The following is a 16,881-nucleotide window of genomic DNA, read 5'->3' as shown; positions in this document are numbered from 1 at the left end:
AAAATACAAAATATAATGGAATATTATTATATTCAGTAGTCCAGTAAGGGGGCTTTCACATCCGGGACATGGGCCGGATACGACAACACTTGACCCTAAAGTCCAGTTGTTTAATTAGCATGAACAGGGCTTTATGGTCACTGTTTTTCCCCAAGGAGCACGTTTTGCTCCCAAGTTGAAAAATGTAGGATTGACTTAATCAGTGATGTTGAATATAGCCTACAGTGTAATGGACCACCACAGTTCATACATACATGTGAACCGCGTAATTGCAGAGTTTAACCTACATAGTGGAAAACTACTACGTGAATGGGGCACAGCAGAAAGACGGAGCAGAGCGAAGCTGCTTGTTCAGGGTTGTCATGTGTACTCCTATAGGCCTACACTTCGCATCAGGCGTTAAAACCAACTGTACCGAATTAGACTACTATTTAACGCGATAACGAGACATTTTTAACCGGTAATGAAACTGTCTCAATTTAATACTGATTACTCACTGACTCACGACAGACAGCAGTCGGAGTTCCGGCAGAGCTCTGCGCCCGTCAGCAGTGGCTTCTCACTGCGCAGCCGGTCCCCCAGAGCAGCATGAACGGAGATCCCGTTTGAAGGTGACAGGCTTGATTTTGACTGAACATCCCAATTTAAGTAAACTCTGATTGGGTCGTAGTAAATTAAGTACCCTAAGTTTAAGATTAGGCGTTGGTCATTCTCCCCCCCACTTATCAACTCTGGACTCTGTGCTGCTGCCAGCCTGTGTAACGTACGTTACTCACCATCGATCGACCGTTAGCTTCAGCTGGCTAACGTTAGCTGTCAACCTCCCGACTAACGGTTACCGCTAGCTAGTGATCTAGCGAGGATTAGCCCTTCAGACCACAGTGGACTTCAGTGGACTCTCCATCCAAACTCCTGACTGGACCTTCGTCTGCCACAACTGCCGGACTCTTTCAAATACATACATACATAGCGTTGGTCAGCTGTCAGCTTACGCCAGCTAGCTTCTGTTAGCTTCCACCGACTGACGGCTCGCCCAGCACATCTGTTCGATGTAGAGCTCTTTTAGCCATGTTTCCCGGCTCAACACTAAGTTAGTGTGAGTTGCAGGCTCTTTGGTGGAGCTCTGCTCTGAATGAAGTTACATCGTGACAAATGAATGAACCACTTGCGGAGTGATATGAAGACATGAATCAGAGGCACAAAAAACGTTGACAGTAGTGACCGGTCATTATGTTTACCAATACCCCCGACCCGTGCCTTGCAACGCCCCCCCAAATTTGGATGGATTTGCATGATTTACGAGAGCTTCATTTTCAGGTCAGAAAAGCCGTATTTCCGGATTTATCCGGAAGAATCACACCCCTGTATGATGTCATAAAGAGAAGATTCCAGATCGGCCCATCTGAGCTTTCATTTTCTCAAAGGCAGAGCAGGATACCCAGGGCTCGGTTTACACCTATCACCATTTCTAGCCACTGGGGGACCCATAGGCAGGCTGGGGGAACTCATATTAATGTTAAAAAACCTCATAAAGAGAAATTTTCATGCCATGGGACCTTTAAAGTAGAATTAAATGTGTCTGAAAAATACTCTCTAATGTCAAAGTTAAATTAAAATAAAATTAAAAAATCATTTTTCAATTTGTTTTTATCAATGGCTTATAAATGATCTATAAAGCTTAGTAAGTTATATATTAAGCATTATTAAAGCCATGAGGGTTGTGACTAACTCAGAAACAAGCAAGCATTTAGCATTTTCCCAGCGCTGGGCCAGGCTAAATCATTCTGCACACCAAACTGATATCAAAAAATGTCTGATTCAGTTAATAAAAAAGAAAAAGAATTATTGACCAATAAGATTATGAAATTATATTAAAGCTCTAAGTAAAAAAGAATAGGCAACTACAGCTGAGGAAACTGAAGGTTGAAACACCACTTACCTCCGTCTGTGTGCACCCATGTCTGCCTGTGTCCGCCGCCTGTCTGTCTCTTTGCGGAGGAGTGTGTGGTAGTGCCCAGAGCGGTGTGGGGCCGCGGGCCGATGACCAGGTGTCCCAGTCCAGGGTGAAGAGGCAGCAGCTTGGCCATACTGGGTGAAACTGGTGTGTATAGGGAGAGAGACTGGAGGAGGACAGGAGGGTGATAAATGACACTGGGTAGTGACTGCGGTTGCTAGTTGACACATGAACATGATCTCTCTCTCCCTCTCTCTCTCTTTCTGTGTGTGTGTGTGTGTGTGTGTGTGTGTGTGTGTGTGTGTGTGTGTGTGTGTGTGTGTGTGTTAGTGTGAGATGAATCAGCAGTTGGCACTTCTGAGCACATCCCACTGTATTCAACCATTCAGTCTAGTTTTGTTGCCACAGCTCGCTATTGTCAAATCTGTCACCATGGATGCAAAAAAAAAAACAACAAAGTATTTTTCTTCTAAATGTTAAATGGCAAGACATTCTATGGGCAAGACAGCTATTGAATAAAGTTGTGGAAAGAAACTAAGTACATTTACTAAAGCACTAGCCTAGACTTACTAGTACTGAGTATTTTCATTTGTATATTACTTAGTACTTGTTCTACTCTACTACATTGATTAGACAGCTGTAGTTAGCGATCACTTACCTTGTTAAGAGTTATGATTTCGATTATGAGCATATCAAATAAAATCCAAGGCTGTCCAGTGTCAACACTTATAGTATAATATAATCATATAACACTGACAAGGTCTATTCTCCTGCAAACAGACTAAACTGCTAAAGACAGTGTACTTTAAGTGCATGTTGCTGATAACACGTTTGTACAACTTAATGTGGCTATATATATATATATATATCAGTGTTTTACAGTGGTGTAGTCTACATGATACGCAGGTATACGCAGTATACCCACCAAGAAAGCTCCAGGATTTCCATATACCCACTTAAAAATGCCCAATGACATACAACATACTTTCCATCATATTTTTGACATATTTTGTTTTTTATTATATTCAGGGTTTTTTTTCTTTGCATAGGCTAAATTAAGGTATTTCAGCTGTGAATTGGTGCATAAAAGTCTATCAAAATGCAGGAAATGAAGTCTTCCTTTACTCTTTTGGTTCACCTTAACCGCCTATGAACCTTATTTTCAGCCGGAGCAGGCACCTGATTTCAGAGGGAAAAAAGCCTCTGAAGGCCACTACAACCTGCTCAGAAACGGACAGACAGACAGATATTTGACTCAAGAGTTAATGAAGCCCAAAAACAGAACTAAAACAGACTGAATATTGGACTTACATTCCTTAGGTGGATACAAACACGACTTCAATGCTAATGTTTCTGCTGGATGTGTAAAAGGGCAGCTGTTAGCTAACAAGTTAGCCATACCAATTAAAAAGGTGATAGGCTGTGTCAGTGTGTATGCATTGTTATCGCCGCCAAGTGGCCAAAAGCGGTTATTGCAGGGCTTTTTTTTAACGCTGGGCTTGTAATTTGCATTGTGGTAGTAGCATTGCTATTTTGACTTACAAAATATATAACTTTTGCACAGTTGCCACTGTGGACACATGACAATTGCAAGATAATTATAAATGCTTAAACATTAGTAGCACTAGAGAGAGGACTCATAATTTAGCACACTGACTCAGTAGCGCCACTTTGACAGTAGCCTACTGTGTCCACGTTCGGACACGTTTTGGCTAGGGTTCTATCAAAATATCTATATAAATACGAATATAAATGATCTATTAATGTTTTTTAGTTAATTTAATGGTGTAAAATTAAAGTGTAACTTCTTACCTTTCTAACGTTATATCGTTTTAACCGTTTACTTCAGCTTCTACTTTACAAGAGCCTGCTAAAGTACACTATCACCGGTGAAGTAGCCGTGCGCTACCGTTAGACCCGCCCTTCAATAGCACTCACACACTACTATTGGCCAGGCGTCCATGCTTACGCAAAGTAACGGAACCCGATTTGTACAGGTCCTATCCCCTGACCAATCGGCTATCCTAACCTCATCCCAACCAATCGAGCTGATATTGAAGGGCGGGTCTTGGCGTGGCCATAGTAGGAAAAACAAATTGGCTAACCGGACACCTATCTCCTCGCTCTAAACACTGGGTGCTGCTGGTTTTTCGGGGGTATTAAGTTCTATCACTGCTGTCAAAACTACCGGATCGTACTTCCGTCCTTCTCAGTAAAATGACATACGTCAACAAGCCCTAATTTCCAGTACAGTAAAGATAGAAACTCTTTAGAGGGAAAGATCGTCGCCAGAGCGTTCTTACTACTCACTTTCATATACTAATTTGTCATGAGAGAGTTAGACCATGTACATATATGAAAATCCATACTTAGATTGTTAGATGGGTATAGATCAATTATGTAGAACAGTAGTGGTAGTGTGCACATCCCCACCGGTGAGGTGCAGGGCAAAAAGGAACTGGATACAACTTGCAACTTGAACACTCTGCTGATTCTCCCATACATTTATTGTGCTGCAGCGTTTCGACCCTGCTGGGTCTTCCTCATGCAAATGGCTTTCAACAGTGTCTCAGGCATATACGTAGGGCACAGACATGGTCAGCTCATCATGCATCAGCTGAGCTCATTTAAACTAATTACCAAGGCCTTGATGAACCATTAGTGATACATTTACATATAGGCCTACACAATATACACACAGACGATGAAAAAATAGAAAAAATGGCCAAAACCCTAACTTACAAAATAACATTATGTGCTACATTTTCCCACATTGACACTGTCACATTAGACCAATCCCACACACAATATCACAAGAAAAGACATTACAGAAATAGGCTTTATATCAAATTCTTCATTTAAGCCGTTTGGAGACATTGTGTTGACGTAATAAATCCAAAAAGTTTCTCTCTGAAGAAGCCTTCTATCATGATCGCCCCCTCTTGGAGGGTTCTTAACACATTCCACCCCAACATATCTCAATGCGCTAACATTATGACCAGCTTAAAGTGGGCAGCTACAGGACTGCGCTCATCCCCCATTCTAATGCAGCTTCTATATATGTTCAGTAGCAGAGTGCCCGCATCTCATTCTTTTAAGTTAGATCAATACTGCTAACATTGTTGGTGATGATTGGAAACGTAAAGTACCGCGAAAAGGCCGGAAAGTGCGTCAGGTCGGAAGCGTCCGAATATGGCCAATAGCAGCAAGTGGTGTCCGAACGTGGACACAGCTATGTACCTGAAGTTTGCCAACATTAGCCACCACAGGCTACTGTTTATACCAGAACAAGGCTGTAGCAGCAAAGCCCCCTGGGTGTATTCAATAGAGTGCTTTAGACTTGTCCATGTGGAATAAACAAAGTTGGAGTTTTTTTTGGTCTTAAAGTGCTCATATTATGCTTTTTGGCTTTTCCCCTTTCCTTTATTGTGTTATGTATCTTTTTTGTGCACGTTATAGGTTTACAAAGTGAAAAGTCCAAAGTCCCCCCCAAAGGGACTTACCATCTCCAACAGAAAACACTGTTCACAAACTGCTCCAAACAGCTCTATTGTAGTCCAGCCTTTACTTCAGAGACAAACGTGGTCACTTTGGAACACACGTTATAATGCTCGCCTAGCTGCTAGCATGGCACGCCCTCATACTCTGCTTCTGACTGGCTAGTAGTCCTTACCTAGCTACTGTCAGGGCACGCCCTCATAATTTGCTTCTGACTGGCTAGTAGTCCTTACCTAGCTACTGTCAGGGCACGCCCTCATACTCTGCTTCTGACTGGCTAGTAGTCCTTACCTAGGTACTGTCAGGGCACGCCCTCATACTCTGCTTCTGACTGGCTAGTAGTCCTTACCTAGGTACTGTCAGGGCACGCCCTCATACTCTGCTTCTGACTGGCTAGTAGTCCTTACCTAGGTACTGTCAGGGCACGCCCTCATACTCTGCTTCTGACTGGCTAGTAGTCCTTACCTAGGTACTGTCAGGGCACGCCCTCATACTCTGCTTCTGACTGGCTAGTAGTCCTTACCTAGGTACTGAGCATGTGCGACTCCCAACAAAGATAGAACAGAAGTGAGATGTCTCACTCTGTAGCTAAAACAGAGAGCTCAACACACAGGGTGAAAAGAGGAGCTGCAGCAATGTGCAGTACAACAAAAATATGGTGTTTTCTGAAAATTAAACCATGTAAACCTATTCTGATATAAGCTCTAAATACAATTATGAACCTGAAAATAAGCATAATATGAGCACTTTAAGTAAAAATCATGTGCAACCTGATGATTGCCTACCCTGTATTACAACCCTGTATGTTCTCAATTTGACCAGTTTTTCATGGCATTAACAATCCTCATTTTCCATTTCTCCTGATAGCGGAACTTTGAGAGCGCTAGACACATGTAGCTACAGGACAAGACTTTCAGACACTGAAGAGTTCAAAGAAAGAGAACACAGTCATCGAATATTGCCTGAAGACACAACTTTATTAATAAACCAGCAAGCAAAAGCATGTAAAACAAAAAGTAAGATGCCCAGGAAACAGAGACAGGCATGTATAAAATACCCAAACAAACCATAAAAGCGGAGATGGGCAGCTGAAGCCTTGCCAACGGCTGTAAACAGAGTGACGGAGACAAAAAGGAACAATGAAAGGAAAGAATGAGCAGCCGTAAAAGAGGCGGCGTGACGAGTGTGTGCTGAGGTTGTCATTTACATCCGCACAATAAAGACATTCACGAGTGTCTGATAGAGCGCAGGGACTGGTCTGCTGGACTGGAAACTACTGTGGCAACAGATGGACTGCTTTTAAGTGATGCCTCAGGTTCATAGTCTGACTCGAGATATACTGCTGCTGTTGTGACACTACAGTGAGTAGCAGAATACAAAACATAGTTAATGCTGGTTATGGGTGAATACTCTCCTGCAGCCAAAAGCTGGCTATTTCTGAGAGAACAGAGAGAACGAGAGAGAAAGGACACTGTTCACCCATCAGCGGTAATATGTAGCGTGGTTTCACACAGGTAAAGTGTTTGGATTATCTGATCCACTGCTTAAAAAGCATCTCAGAAGCATTAGAGATTGACTGACATCCCAATGCCAAACAACCTTGGGACGTTTGAGATGTTTAATAGGTGTGAATACATCCATCTCTCTAATATGCATGCTCAATCTTTATTCTTCCCAAGTGCAACTATACGTCAGTAAATGGTCTGTTGAAATTGCCTTTACAGGATCTGCCCCCCCATGGTAACGACAGCTGAAGTGACACTGATATCACGCCGAAATAACGCTGCTGTTCTTCCTGTTACACGCAAAGCGACAGGAAGAAAATGGCTCCATCAATTTCTTTAAATATTTTTTTGGGGCATTTTAGGCCTTTATTTATACAGGACAGTTGAAGACGTGAAAGGGGAGAGAGAGAGAATGACATTCAGCAATGGGCCTCAGGGCAGAGTCGAACCTGCGGCTGCTGCGTTGAGGAGTAAATCTCTATATATGGGCGCCAGCTCTACCAGGTGTGCTACCCGGGCTCCATCAATTACAACACATACAGAAAGTAGCATGCTGCTGATTAGTACAACCTCTTAATGATGAGTCAGAGTCAGGGGCGGCTGGGACAAAAATTCAGCCCTGGCAATTCCGTCCCTTACCGGCCCAATTTCAGACGGGGACACTATTCGCTTTATAATTGCATAAACCAGGCTCACCTGAGATTACGGCACCAGCAGCATGAGGCGCACTTACAGGCTTTCATAATTACATAATACACACACACTGAAGCAATTCATAACACCTTCAAATTAACTACCATGGCACCACCTTAGAATAGAATGGTAACGCTTCCATATTTAAAACCTATTATAACATACTTAAAGCAACACTATGTAACTTTTAGCTGCAGCTGTAGTTCCAATGAGACAACCTGTAGGGGGACCGAAGAGGGAAAAGTTACATAGTGTTGCTTTAAACACCCAAAACACAAAAGTACGAAGACGTAGCGAACCAGACGCAAGCTTTTATTTTGAAAAGTAGAAGCCCGACGGCACCAGACGGGAGGCTCCAGGCTGCAGCCGTACAGTCTTGCATATTTTTGTCAAACTAGTGTGATACGCCAGTGTTGCTGCATTTTTTTTCTTTTTTCCAACAGCCCAAATTGGCCCTTCTGGCATTCGCCAGAACTGCCAGATTGCCAGTCGGCCTATGGTCAGAGTCAGTCTGTGCACACATTATTAGCTACCTAGTTATTGTTGTGACTAAACTGCTAAAGAGCACAAGTCGTCCTTTTAGTGTTTTTCAGCTGTTACCCACAATTTCCACCAACTGCGGAACGGCTGCGGAACGTCGGCGGAGTCAATAGGTTTCCATTAAAGTCAATGTGTGTATTTCCACTGACTGCAGAGCGGCTGCGTTCCGACTCCGGCACAGCAGATACACAGAGCTTCTATTTTTGCCACATGCCGGAGAGCTCCGCAGCAACAAAATCATTTTGAAAAACTGAAACTAACCTAAAACTAGTAAACCCACTTTGAAAACTAAACTAAAACTAAGCTAAAATGAAATTCAAAATTGAAAACTATAATAACCTTGGTTACAATACAGCTTCAGGTGCATTACCAGCACCCTGTAGACTGAAGTGGCGTCACAAATTGGCATGTAGCCCGGAAAAAATGGAGATTGTAATCGGATCTGTGATCCGGCTAACGGAGATTCGTAGCCTATATGTGGCTAAGTGAAAACAAAAGTGTAATTAATCAGGATAGGACACACCTGAAAGTGTAAAAAGGGGAAAATCCTGTGTTTGTTTGACCCATACACCGCCCCAGCTTGCCTCCTGATATGGAATTTGGCGCTCATATACTTCCTGCTTTGATCCCGTCATAATTACTATGGCAACTAGAGGGCCGATTTTTTGTTTGGCTGTGTCACGCTGTTGCACTAAAGTTAGGGAGGTCATGGAGGAAGTAAGCATTTTCTCTTTTATTTCAAAATGTTTGTAGTTTTGTAGATTGACGTAAAAGTCGCATCAAATCCACCTTGGCTGTTCACACTGCGGCCGCATTGAAAAAAAGTCAGACCTTAGACTTAGACCACTTCCATATGTGGTCACATATGGATACTTCTGAAGAAGTCTGACCTGGTCACCTGACCCCAAAAAAAGATTTGGGCCACTTTTGCCTGCAGTCTGAACGTAGCCATAGTGGGTTTTAAAGATCATTGATGAATCCTTGAATTTAATGGCTAAGTCGGTCTACAAACCCTGATGCATTCTGGTAGTATAACTAAGCACTGACAAGACAAAACTCTCCCTCTCTCTCCCTCTCTCTCGCTTTCTCTTTCTCTCTTTCTCTCTCTAACACACACTCACCTACATCCATACACGCACATTAAGCTCATATATAAGTGGCGATCAGTGATGGAGGTGAGGTTAAACCCTGCAGCACTTTGAGCAAAAAAAACAATGATCACACACAACACGGCAATCTCCTGTGCTGTGACACTGAGCTGCTGGATCGGTTGAGGCGTGATTGGCTTCTTCTCTACAGGTTTGGCTTCACCTCTTAAAGTTACCTTCCATGCGTCTACCTGGCTCGAATCCACTGCTGCGTCATGACAACAGCTAATGCACTCAGTTTGAGGGTTAGACTGATATACCGGTTTTACATGGCAGATTCATGGGCAGATACAGTATTAGTGTTGCGTGGAAACCCTGTGATTCTATTTGAGCAGTTTGTTCAGTTATAATATAATCACCATATATGCTAGGCAAGTGAATTCCTCACTTACAGGCAGGATTGTATTTTAGTTTCCTCACCAATAAATAGGTGTGCGTGTGTGCCCTGACCTATAGAGCTACTGACCTCCAATAAAACAGTTTGAGCCCCTCTGCAGAGGTTTAGTGTTTGATGGTGGCGTAAATGTTTCAGAGGGTTCATCCACCTGACAACCACAAACATCAGACTCAATCACTGAGGCTATGTACAGATATGTGTGGCTGATCACTGCTGCAAATAACAAGTCAGAGTGATATGTCTGTTCTCTAATAGGCTTTGTCGTGTGGAGGGTGAACTTGAGAAGACTAATGCCGCATTTCCACTGCATGGTGTGGCACAGCTCTATTCAACTCAACTCGTTCTGTTGGGGTTTTCCATTAGCAAAAGTTGTGGCTAGTACCTACTTTTTTTGATACCACCTCGGTCGAGGTTCCGAGCGAGCTCAGCCTATATTACTAGAAGTTAGAGTTCCAATGCAGACCACTGATTGGTCAGCATTGCCAGATCTTCCTCCATGCAGCGCTGCGGAGGAGGGTCTGGCTAGTCCACACAGTATTCTGGGATGGGAGAAAAACTGGTTTATTGGCATTTCTTTAAACCAATCACAATCGTCATGGGCGGTGCCAGGCACCGGATGAAGCCGCAGTGCCGCTACAAAATAACTTGTTTTGGTGGAACATGTGTACGTTCAAAAGTAGTTTTAGTCGTGCAACAGAAAACTCAGATTGGACAGATAGTCTAGCTAGCTGTCTGGATTTACCCTGCAGAGATCTGAGGAGCAGTTAACCATAGTCCTCACAAATCCACCAGAGGTTAGAACGCCAACACAAAGGAAGGAAAAAGGGAAAAGAACTGGTACCAAAAGCGAGTTGAGTCAAGTCGAGCCGAGCTGAACCATGCAGTCGTGAATTCAACCAATTGGATTTCTGGTTGCACCCATAGACTGTTAAAATAATGGACCAAGCTTCCGGTTCTGAAAAGTGAAGCCAATGTGGAAGTGCCTTAAACCTGCATTCTATCTAACTTCCAGCACGGGGCGACTCCCCTGGTTGCAAAAAGATGTCCGTTTCTATAGAAGCCCATGGGAGAATGACCCTACTATGTTCATTTTGTAAATTATGGTCCCATTTATTAATAATTGACGATAAAGCAGACAATGCTTTAGGGGTGTGGCTACACGCCGAGCTGTCAATCATGATAGAGGCTTGGCAATGCTAACCATGGCACTGTGTGTTGTGGCACAATTGCTTACTCGTGGGAAATTGTTGGGTCTTTGTAAATTCTAGAGTGTGGTCTAGACCTACTCTATCTGTAAAGTGTCCTGAGATAACTCCTGTTGGGATTTGACACTATAAATACAATTGAATTGAAAGTGAATTGTGTACATTAAAATAGACCTGAACTTGTTTTTTTGGTGTTGTCCATGTTTTCATCTTAAACTTGACCCTTTCACTGTGTGTTTTCACTCCGTCAAAGTTCAATGGGTCATTTTGGTTGCCTAAATATGTCTTGTTCAGCGTTCTGCCAGCCAAATTAGCTAGCATTCATTCCTTTCTAGCATACCCATGGCCTTAATGGATCAAAAAAATAGAGAGCAATCCTGCCTAGAAGAGAGACAGCCATCAAATAAAAACATTGCATGGCTGAACTGGTTGTTCTTCTCTGTTCAGATATATTGGTGTGTGTGATTATCTCTGTATTTCAGTCACAAATATCTGCACGTAGCTTGAATCCCTATTGTGAACGCGGTCATATTGTGGGAGATTTTGAAAAGAAATGTTGACCAATACTTCAGCACAAAAGTATTGAAATCAGCCTTCAAAAAAACCTATATCAGTCGAACCCTGGTTACTATATACACATATACATACACAGCAGTGGGGACATACTGTGGAGGTAGGGGTTGAGGGAGGTTTGGTTTAACTATAAATTCCCAATAAATCTGGATTGATTTTGATCTGTCCACGAGGGTGGAATTTTTGATGTCTTGTTGACTTGAGACAGATTGCATTCTGGGAAAAGTCTTGGAGTGTAATCCCACTGTCAGACTGTACCATTGGACTTCAGACATATTGACTGAATGGAGGCATACAGTAGGAGCGTGGGTTTGGTCAACTGTACTGGAGCCGATCCGTGAGGGTAGAGAGTGGCGTCAGGTACTCCTCACAGGCAGAAGTCAAAGGTCAGGTCGGACTTGCCCATCTTCTGTCTGTACACAGCGTCAAAGTTTTCATTCATAGACACTGTGAAGACATCCTTCCACAGACCTGCACGACCTGCAGGCAGGATACACAGGGAGAATAAATATGAATAAATCGTTAAGTTAGAACAGCTCACCAAAAAAGTGTCCTGTACCCAAGAGCATGGGCTAGAAGGGGGGCAAGGGGTGGCACATCCTCCCCCCCCAATCCATTGGGCTAGAGTGCTGTCAATCTGACAAGTGTGATTTCCATTGGATCAGAGCTCTGTCACTTGGCTGCCTGTTCTGCCAATCTTCCCAGCACTTGTCACATGACCAATTCATGTTTCCATGGTGACTATCCAAAATTCTGATACCATGGAACCAGCACTGGAATAGTTTTATTTAAAAAGTGGCAGACTGAGCTTATAGAAAATGTGTATTGTATTTGGATATACAATTTGTTTAAAATGAAAACAAGTGTTATGAATAATTAATGTGCTGTTTTATTTAACAGAATTACATTGTGTTGTTCTATGCTATCCAATATTTCTTTCAAGATAATTTTTTGGGCATTTTAGGCCTTTATTTATATAAGACAGCTGAAGTCATTGAAGGCGAGAGAGAGGGGAATGACATGCAGTAAAGGGCCACAGGGAGTCAAACCTGTGGCTGCGGCGTCAAGGAGTAAACCTCTATATATGGGCGCCTGCTCTACCAGGTGAGCTACTCAGGTACCCATTTTTCCTATATTTCTAAGCAGATTTTTTACACTGTATTCTGATAAAATGCCCCCCCTGAATGATTATTGGTCCCCCCCTGTGCCACCCCAATTAAAAAATCCTGGAATCGCCCCTGCCTGTACCTGAAACTGATTCAACAGCCAAAACATGCTGATTTACTGATTCATCTTAAGCAAGGCTGGCTTACCAACAGGACAACTGCCCCAAAAAGCTGTGTGTGTGCTTTGTTGTGATAGTAATTCAAGAGAAAGTTTGTATGGGAATAAGCACCACTGAAGCACAATATCAGCTGACATGACATGGACCTTACGGTGGATCCCGCTTTGTTACTTGGTCTTATAAATGTATTTTTGATTTAGTTAGTTTTGTATTAAATTACCACAAAACACATCTGGGACCAGGTAATATTTCACTGTAGAAACATAGTTGTTTTCCTCAGATGGTACTAATTGCATAATTGATAACGTTTTAAGAACAACAACATTTTGCTATGATTGTTTACCCCAGTCTACAGGTCACTTATCTTATAGTTGTCTTCATCTTTTTAATCTTTTCAACAAAATGATGCTGGATGGGTTAATTCTTCATTTACAGGTGGAAATGAGTTTGGTCCTAATTTCCTGTTCCAATGCAATAAATAAATCAAAAAATGGGGGCAAGATATCCTCTAGGGGTCTTCAACGTTTTTAGGCCAAGGACCCCTAACCTGAAAGAGAGACGAGCAGGGACCCCTTACTACATACATTGTATAAAATTGGGCTACAATAAAACTGGGCCTGCAATAATGTGTAGGGTGGTCTACACATTTACCTATACCTTTTCATGGTGCCCTACAATACTAAGTATTAAAATAATAATTATTTGCATCTTCATATATCATCATGTATGGTGAATCCTTAAAGTGCTCATATTATGTTTTTTTGGCTTTTTCCCCTTTCCTTTATTGTGTTATATATCTTTTTTGTGCATGTTATAGGTTTACAAAGTGAAAAAGCCCAAAGTCCCCCCCAAAGGGACTTACCATCTCCAACAGAAAACACTGTTCACAAACTGCTCCAAACAGCTCTATTGTAGTCCAGCCTTTACTTCAGAGACAAACGTGGTCACTTTGGAACACACGTTATAATGCTCGCCTAGCTGCTAGCATGGCACGCCCTCATACTCTGCTTCTGACTGGCTAGTAGTCCTTACCTAGGTACTGTCAGGACACGCCCTCATACTCTGCTTCTGACTGGCTAGTAGTCCTTACCTAGGTACTGTCAGGGCACGCCCTCATACTCTGCTTCTGACTGGCTAGTAGTCCTTACCTAGGTACTGTCAGGACACTCCCTCATACTCTGCTTCTGACTGGCTAGTAGTCCTTATCTAGGTACTGTCAGGGCACGCCCTCATACTCTGCTCCTGACTGGCTAGTAGTCCTTATCTAGGTACTGTCAGGGCACGCCCTCATACTCTGCTTCTGACTGGCTAGTAGTCCTTACCTAGAGTACTGTCAGGGCACGCCCTCATACTCTGCTTCTGACTGGCTAGTAGTCCTTACCTAGGTACTGTCAGGGCACGCCCTCATACTCTGCTTCTGACTGGCTAGTAGTCCTTACCTAGGTACTGTCAGGGCACGCCCTCATACTCTGCTTCTGACTGGCTAGTAGTCCTTACCCTAGGTACTGTCAGGGCACGCCCTCATACTCTGCTTCTGACTGGCTAGTAGTCCTTACCTAGGTACTGTCAGGGCACGCCCTCATACTCTGCTTCTGACTGGCTAGTAGTCCTTACCTAGGTACTGTCAGGGCACGCCCTCATACTCTGCTTCTGACTGGCTAGTAGTCCTTACCTAGGTACTGTCAGGGCACGCCCTCATACTCTGCTTCTGACTGGCTAGTAGTCCTTACCTAGGTACTGTCAGGGCACTCCCTCATACTCTGCTTCTGACTGGCTAGTAGTCCTTACCTAGGTACTGTCAGGGCACGCCCTCATACTCTGCTTCTGACTGGCTAGTAGTCCTTACCTAGCTACTGAGCATGTGCGACTCCCAACAAAGATAGAACAGAAGTGAGATGTCTCACTCTGTAGCTAAAACAGAGAGCTCAACACACAGGGTGAAAAGAGGAGCTGCAGCAATGTGCAGCACAACAAATATATGGTGTTTTTTGAAAATTAAACCACATAAACCTATTCTGATATAACCTCTAAATACAATTATGAACCTGAAAATGAGCATAATATGAGCACTTTAAGCTTACCTGTATTTGTGGATGGCTACCAAAGTGGCTGCCGTACCTACAGGCCAGTAAGCCTATCATCAATGTTGTTGTGTTGTTGTTTTTTTTTGTTTTTTTTTTTTTTTTACAAATAGGCCGATTTATCTTTGCTAAATATATGTATATGTTGAATTCATGTTAATGTATGTTTTCAGACACATTTTAATTGTTATGGGAGAAAATAACAACAAAAATGTAGTGGCCCCCCCTGCAATGACTCTGAGGACCCCCTAGGGGTCGCAAACCCCCTGTTAAAGATCTCTGCTGTTTGAACAACTTTGCAGTTGGCCTTAAGGTTTTTCATTTTGCTTCGGTCTTTACGTAGCCCTGCTCAGGAGTTATGGCCTTGTTACTCTGTGTGAATTGTGAATTCTAATGATTTATCTGACCGTTTCAGCTGCAAAGTGAATGCAGCCTGTCGCGGCTCGGACTCACCTGCTGTGGCGTGTGTAAGACGGATCAGACTGACAGCTGTCAGCTGTGTGTTAAGCCTATAGCACATCAGACACCAGACTTCCATGCACTAAAAGAAAAAGAATTAGATGGGGAAAAAATAAAATAACGCATGACAGAAACCATAAGTAAACCAAAATCCAAATAGGAATGGAAACATAAACCAAACTGAATAATTAAACAAACAAATTAGGGAATAAAAATGAAAGACGGCTACATGAAACTCAAAGAGGGTTATATCATAGTGGGCTGGGCCTGCAGGTTGAAATCAACAGTCTGTAGCTGAATTGCAATCTGGGTAGTAGATGCAACATGTAGCCACATGGTGGTGGTATAATCATTTCAACCTGAGAGTGAGAAAACCCTCCTATCCATGTACACAACCTGAAGATCACATGACCTATTTGGATAATCGTGGAAGCTTAAAGTGCTCAATATTAAATACATTAAAAAAAAATGGACATTATGAAATAAATGACCATATGTACAAATAGTGTTTGGGGTTTTTATTTTATTATTAATTACTTTTTTTATTTCATTGTGGCATTTTTCTTTCATTTCATAACTTCAGCCTTCATGACAGCAGTGACCTTTGAGCCAGTCAAAATGCCTACTGTCTTTTACAGTAATGTTAGACATTGCTGTTGCTCTAGCTAACAGGAGCTAACTGGCCGTATCTGGTAGCAGTTGATTGTTTTGAGCGTGTTTGCCTACGAGGCAGGAGGCAGGTGATTGGATGAAAGGTGAGATTATGAAATGACAGTAAAATGTGATATAATTATCATGAAATGATGAATAAGCAAATATAACTGACTGACTGACTGATTGATGGATTGATTTAATTTAATGATAAAAACACATATAACCCTGCACCCCAGTCATCACATACACTCTCTGCTACATGGTATACTATAGAGCTCAACAGTCCCGCCCCTCCTCTGAGAGACCTTGGGTTCCGGAAGTAAATTTCCCATTCATTTCTCCCATTGACGTCTGGAAAAATCCATATATAAAGAGTTTTAGACCGTGCCTTAGGCTAACCAGGGGGTACGTGACTCATAAGCATACAACGTATCATTTCGAGTAAAAAAACGAACAGAAAATCCCAAAAAAGTCAAAGGTACAAGACTGTACATATCGTCATCTCAGAGCGAAGGAACTACTCATCCCATAAACCACCGCGCACCACTGAACAAAGGAAGCTAACGTTAGTTTAGCTAACAGCTAATTCTGCTAACCACTAGCTGAGACAGCATGTAATAACTTTAAAAGACCCTCAAAATAAAACCTGAAAATAACCGTTAACATATATAACGGCTGTTACGTCAGCTGTTAAGTTTGAGTTAACGTTATTTTACACTGAATCAAGCTATCATCTAGCGGTTAGCCGAATTAGCTGTTAGCTAAACTAACGTTAGCTTCCCGGCAGAGGCTAACGTCAGAAGCGTGGAACAGATCGTGATTAGTGCAGTGTCGTAAATCCTCGTGACGGATCGTGCAGGCAGCACAGATCGGGTACTGACACCCCCCC

The 16,881-nt window shown here is 42.7% G+C and overlaps 2 protein-coding genes across 2 annotated transcripts in view; both read right to left on the bottom strand.

The window, feature by feature from the left end:
- Window positions 1–2,087, bottom strand: part of efcab6 (EF-hand calcium binding domain 6) — a 67,727-nt gene extending 65,640 nt beyond the window's left edge. Inside the window, exon 1 of the mRNA XM_078242830.1 lies at window positions 1,940–2,087. Within this exon, the coding sequence (XP_078098956.1) occupies window positions 1,940–2,087 (148 nt within the window). The remainder of the gene's footprint in view (window positions 1–1,939) is intronic.
- Window positions 2,088–9,506: 7,419 nt separating this feature from the next.
- Window positions 9,507–16,881, bottom strand: part of sult4a1 (sulfotransferase family 4A, member 1) — a 29,106-nt gene continuing 21,731 nt past the window's right edge. Inside the window, exon 7 of the mRNA XM_078243127.1 lies at window positions 9,507–11,993. Within this exon, the coding sequence (XP_078099253.1) occupies window positions 11,881–11,993 (113 nt within the window). The 3' untranslated portion in view covers window positions 9,507–11,880. The remainder of the gene's footprint in view (window positions 11,994–16,881) is intronic.

The sequence above is a fragment of the Sander vitreus genome, chromosome 23 (genome assembly GCF_031162955.1).
Source record: "Sander vitreus isolate 19-12246 chromosome 23, sanVit1, whole genome shotgun sequence".
Taxonomy (NCBI): Eukaryota; Metazoa; Chordata; class Actinopteri; order Perciformes; family Percidae; genus Sander; species Sander vitreus.
The sequence above is the reverse complement of the archived record's forward strand: the minus strand, read 5'-3'. Positions and strand labels throughout refer to the sequence as shown.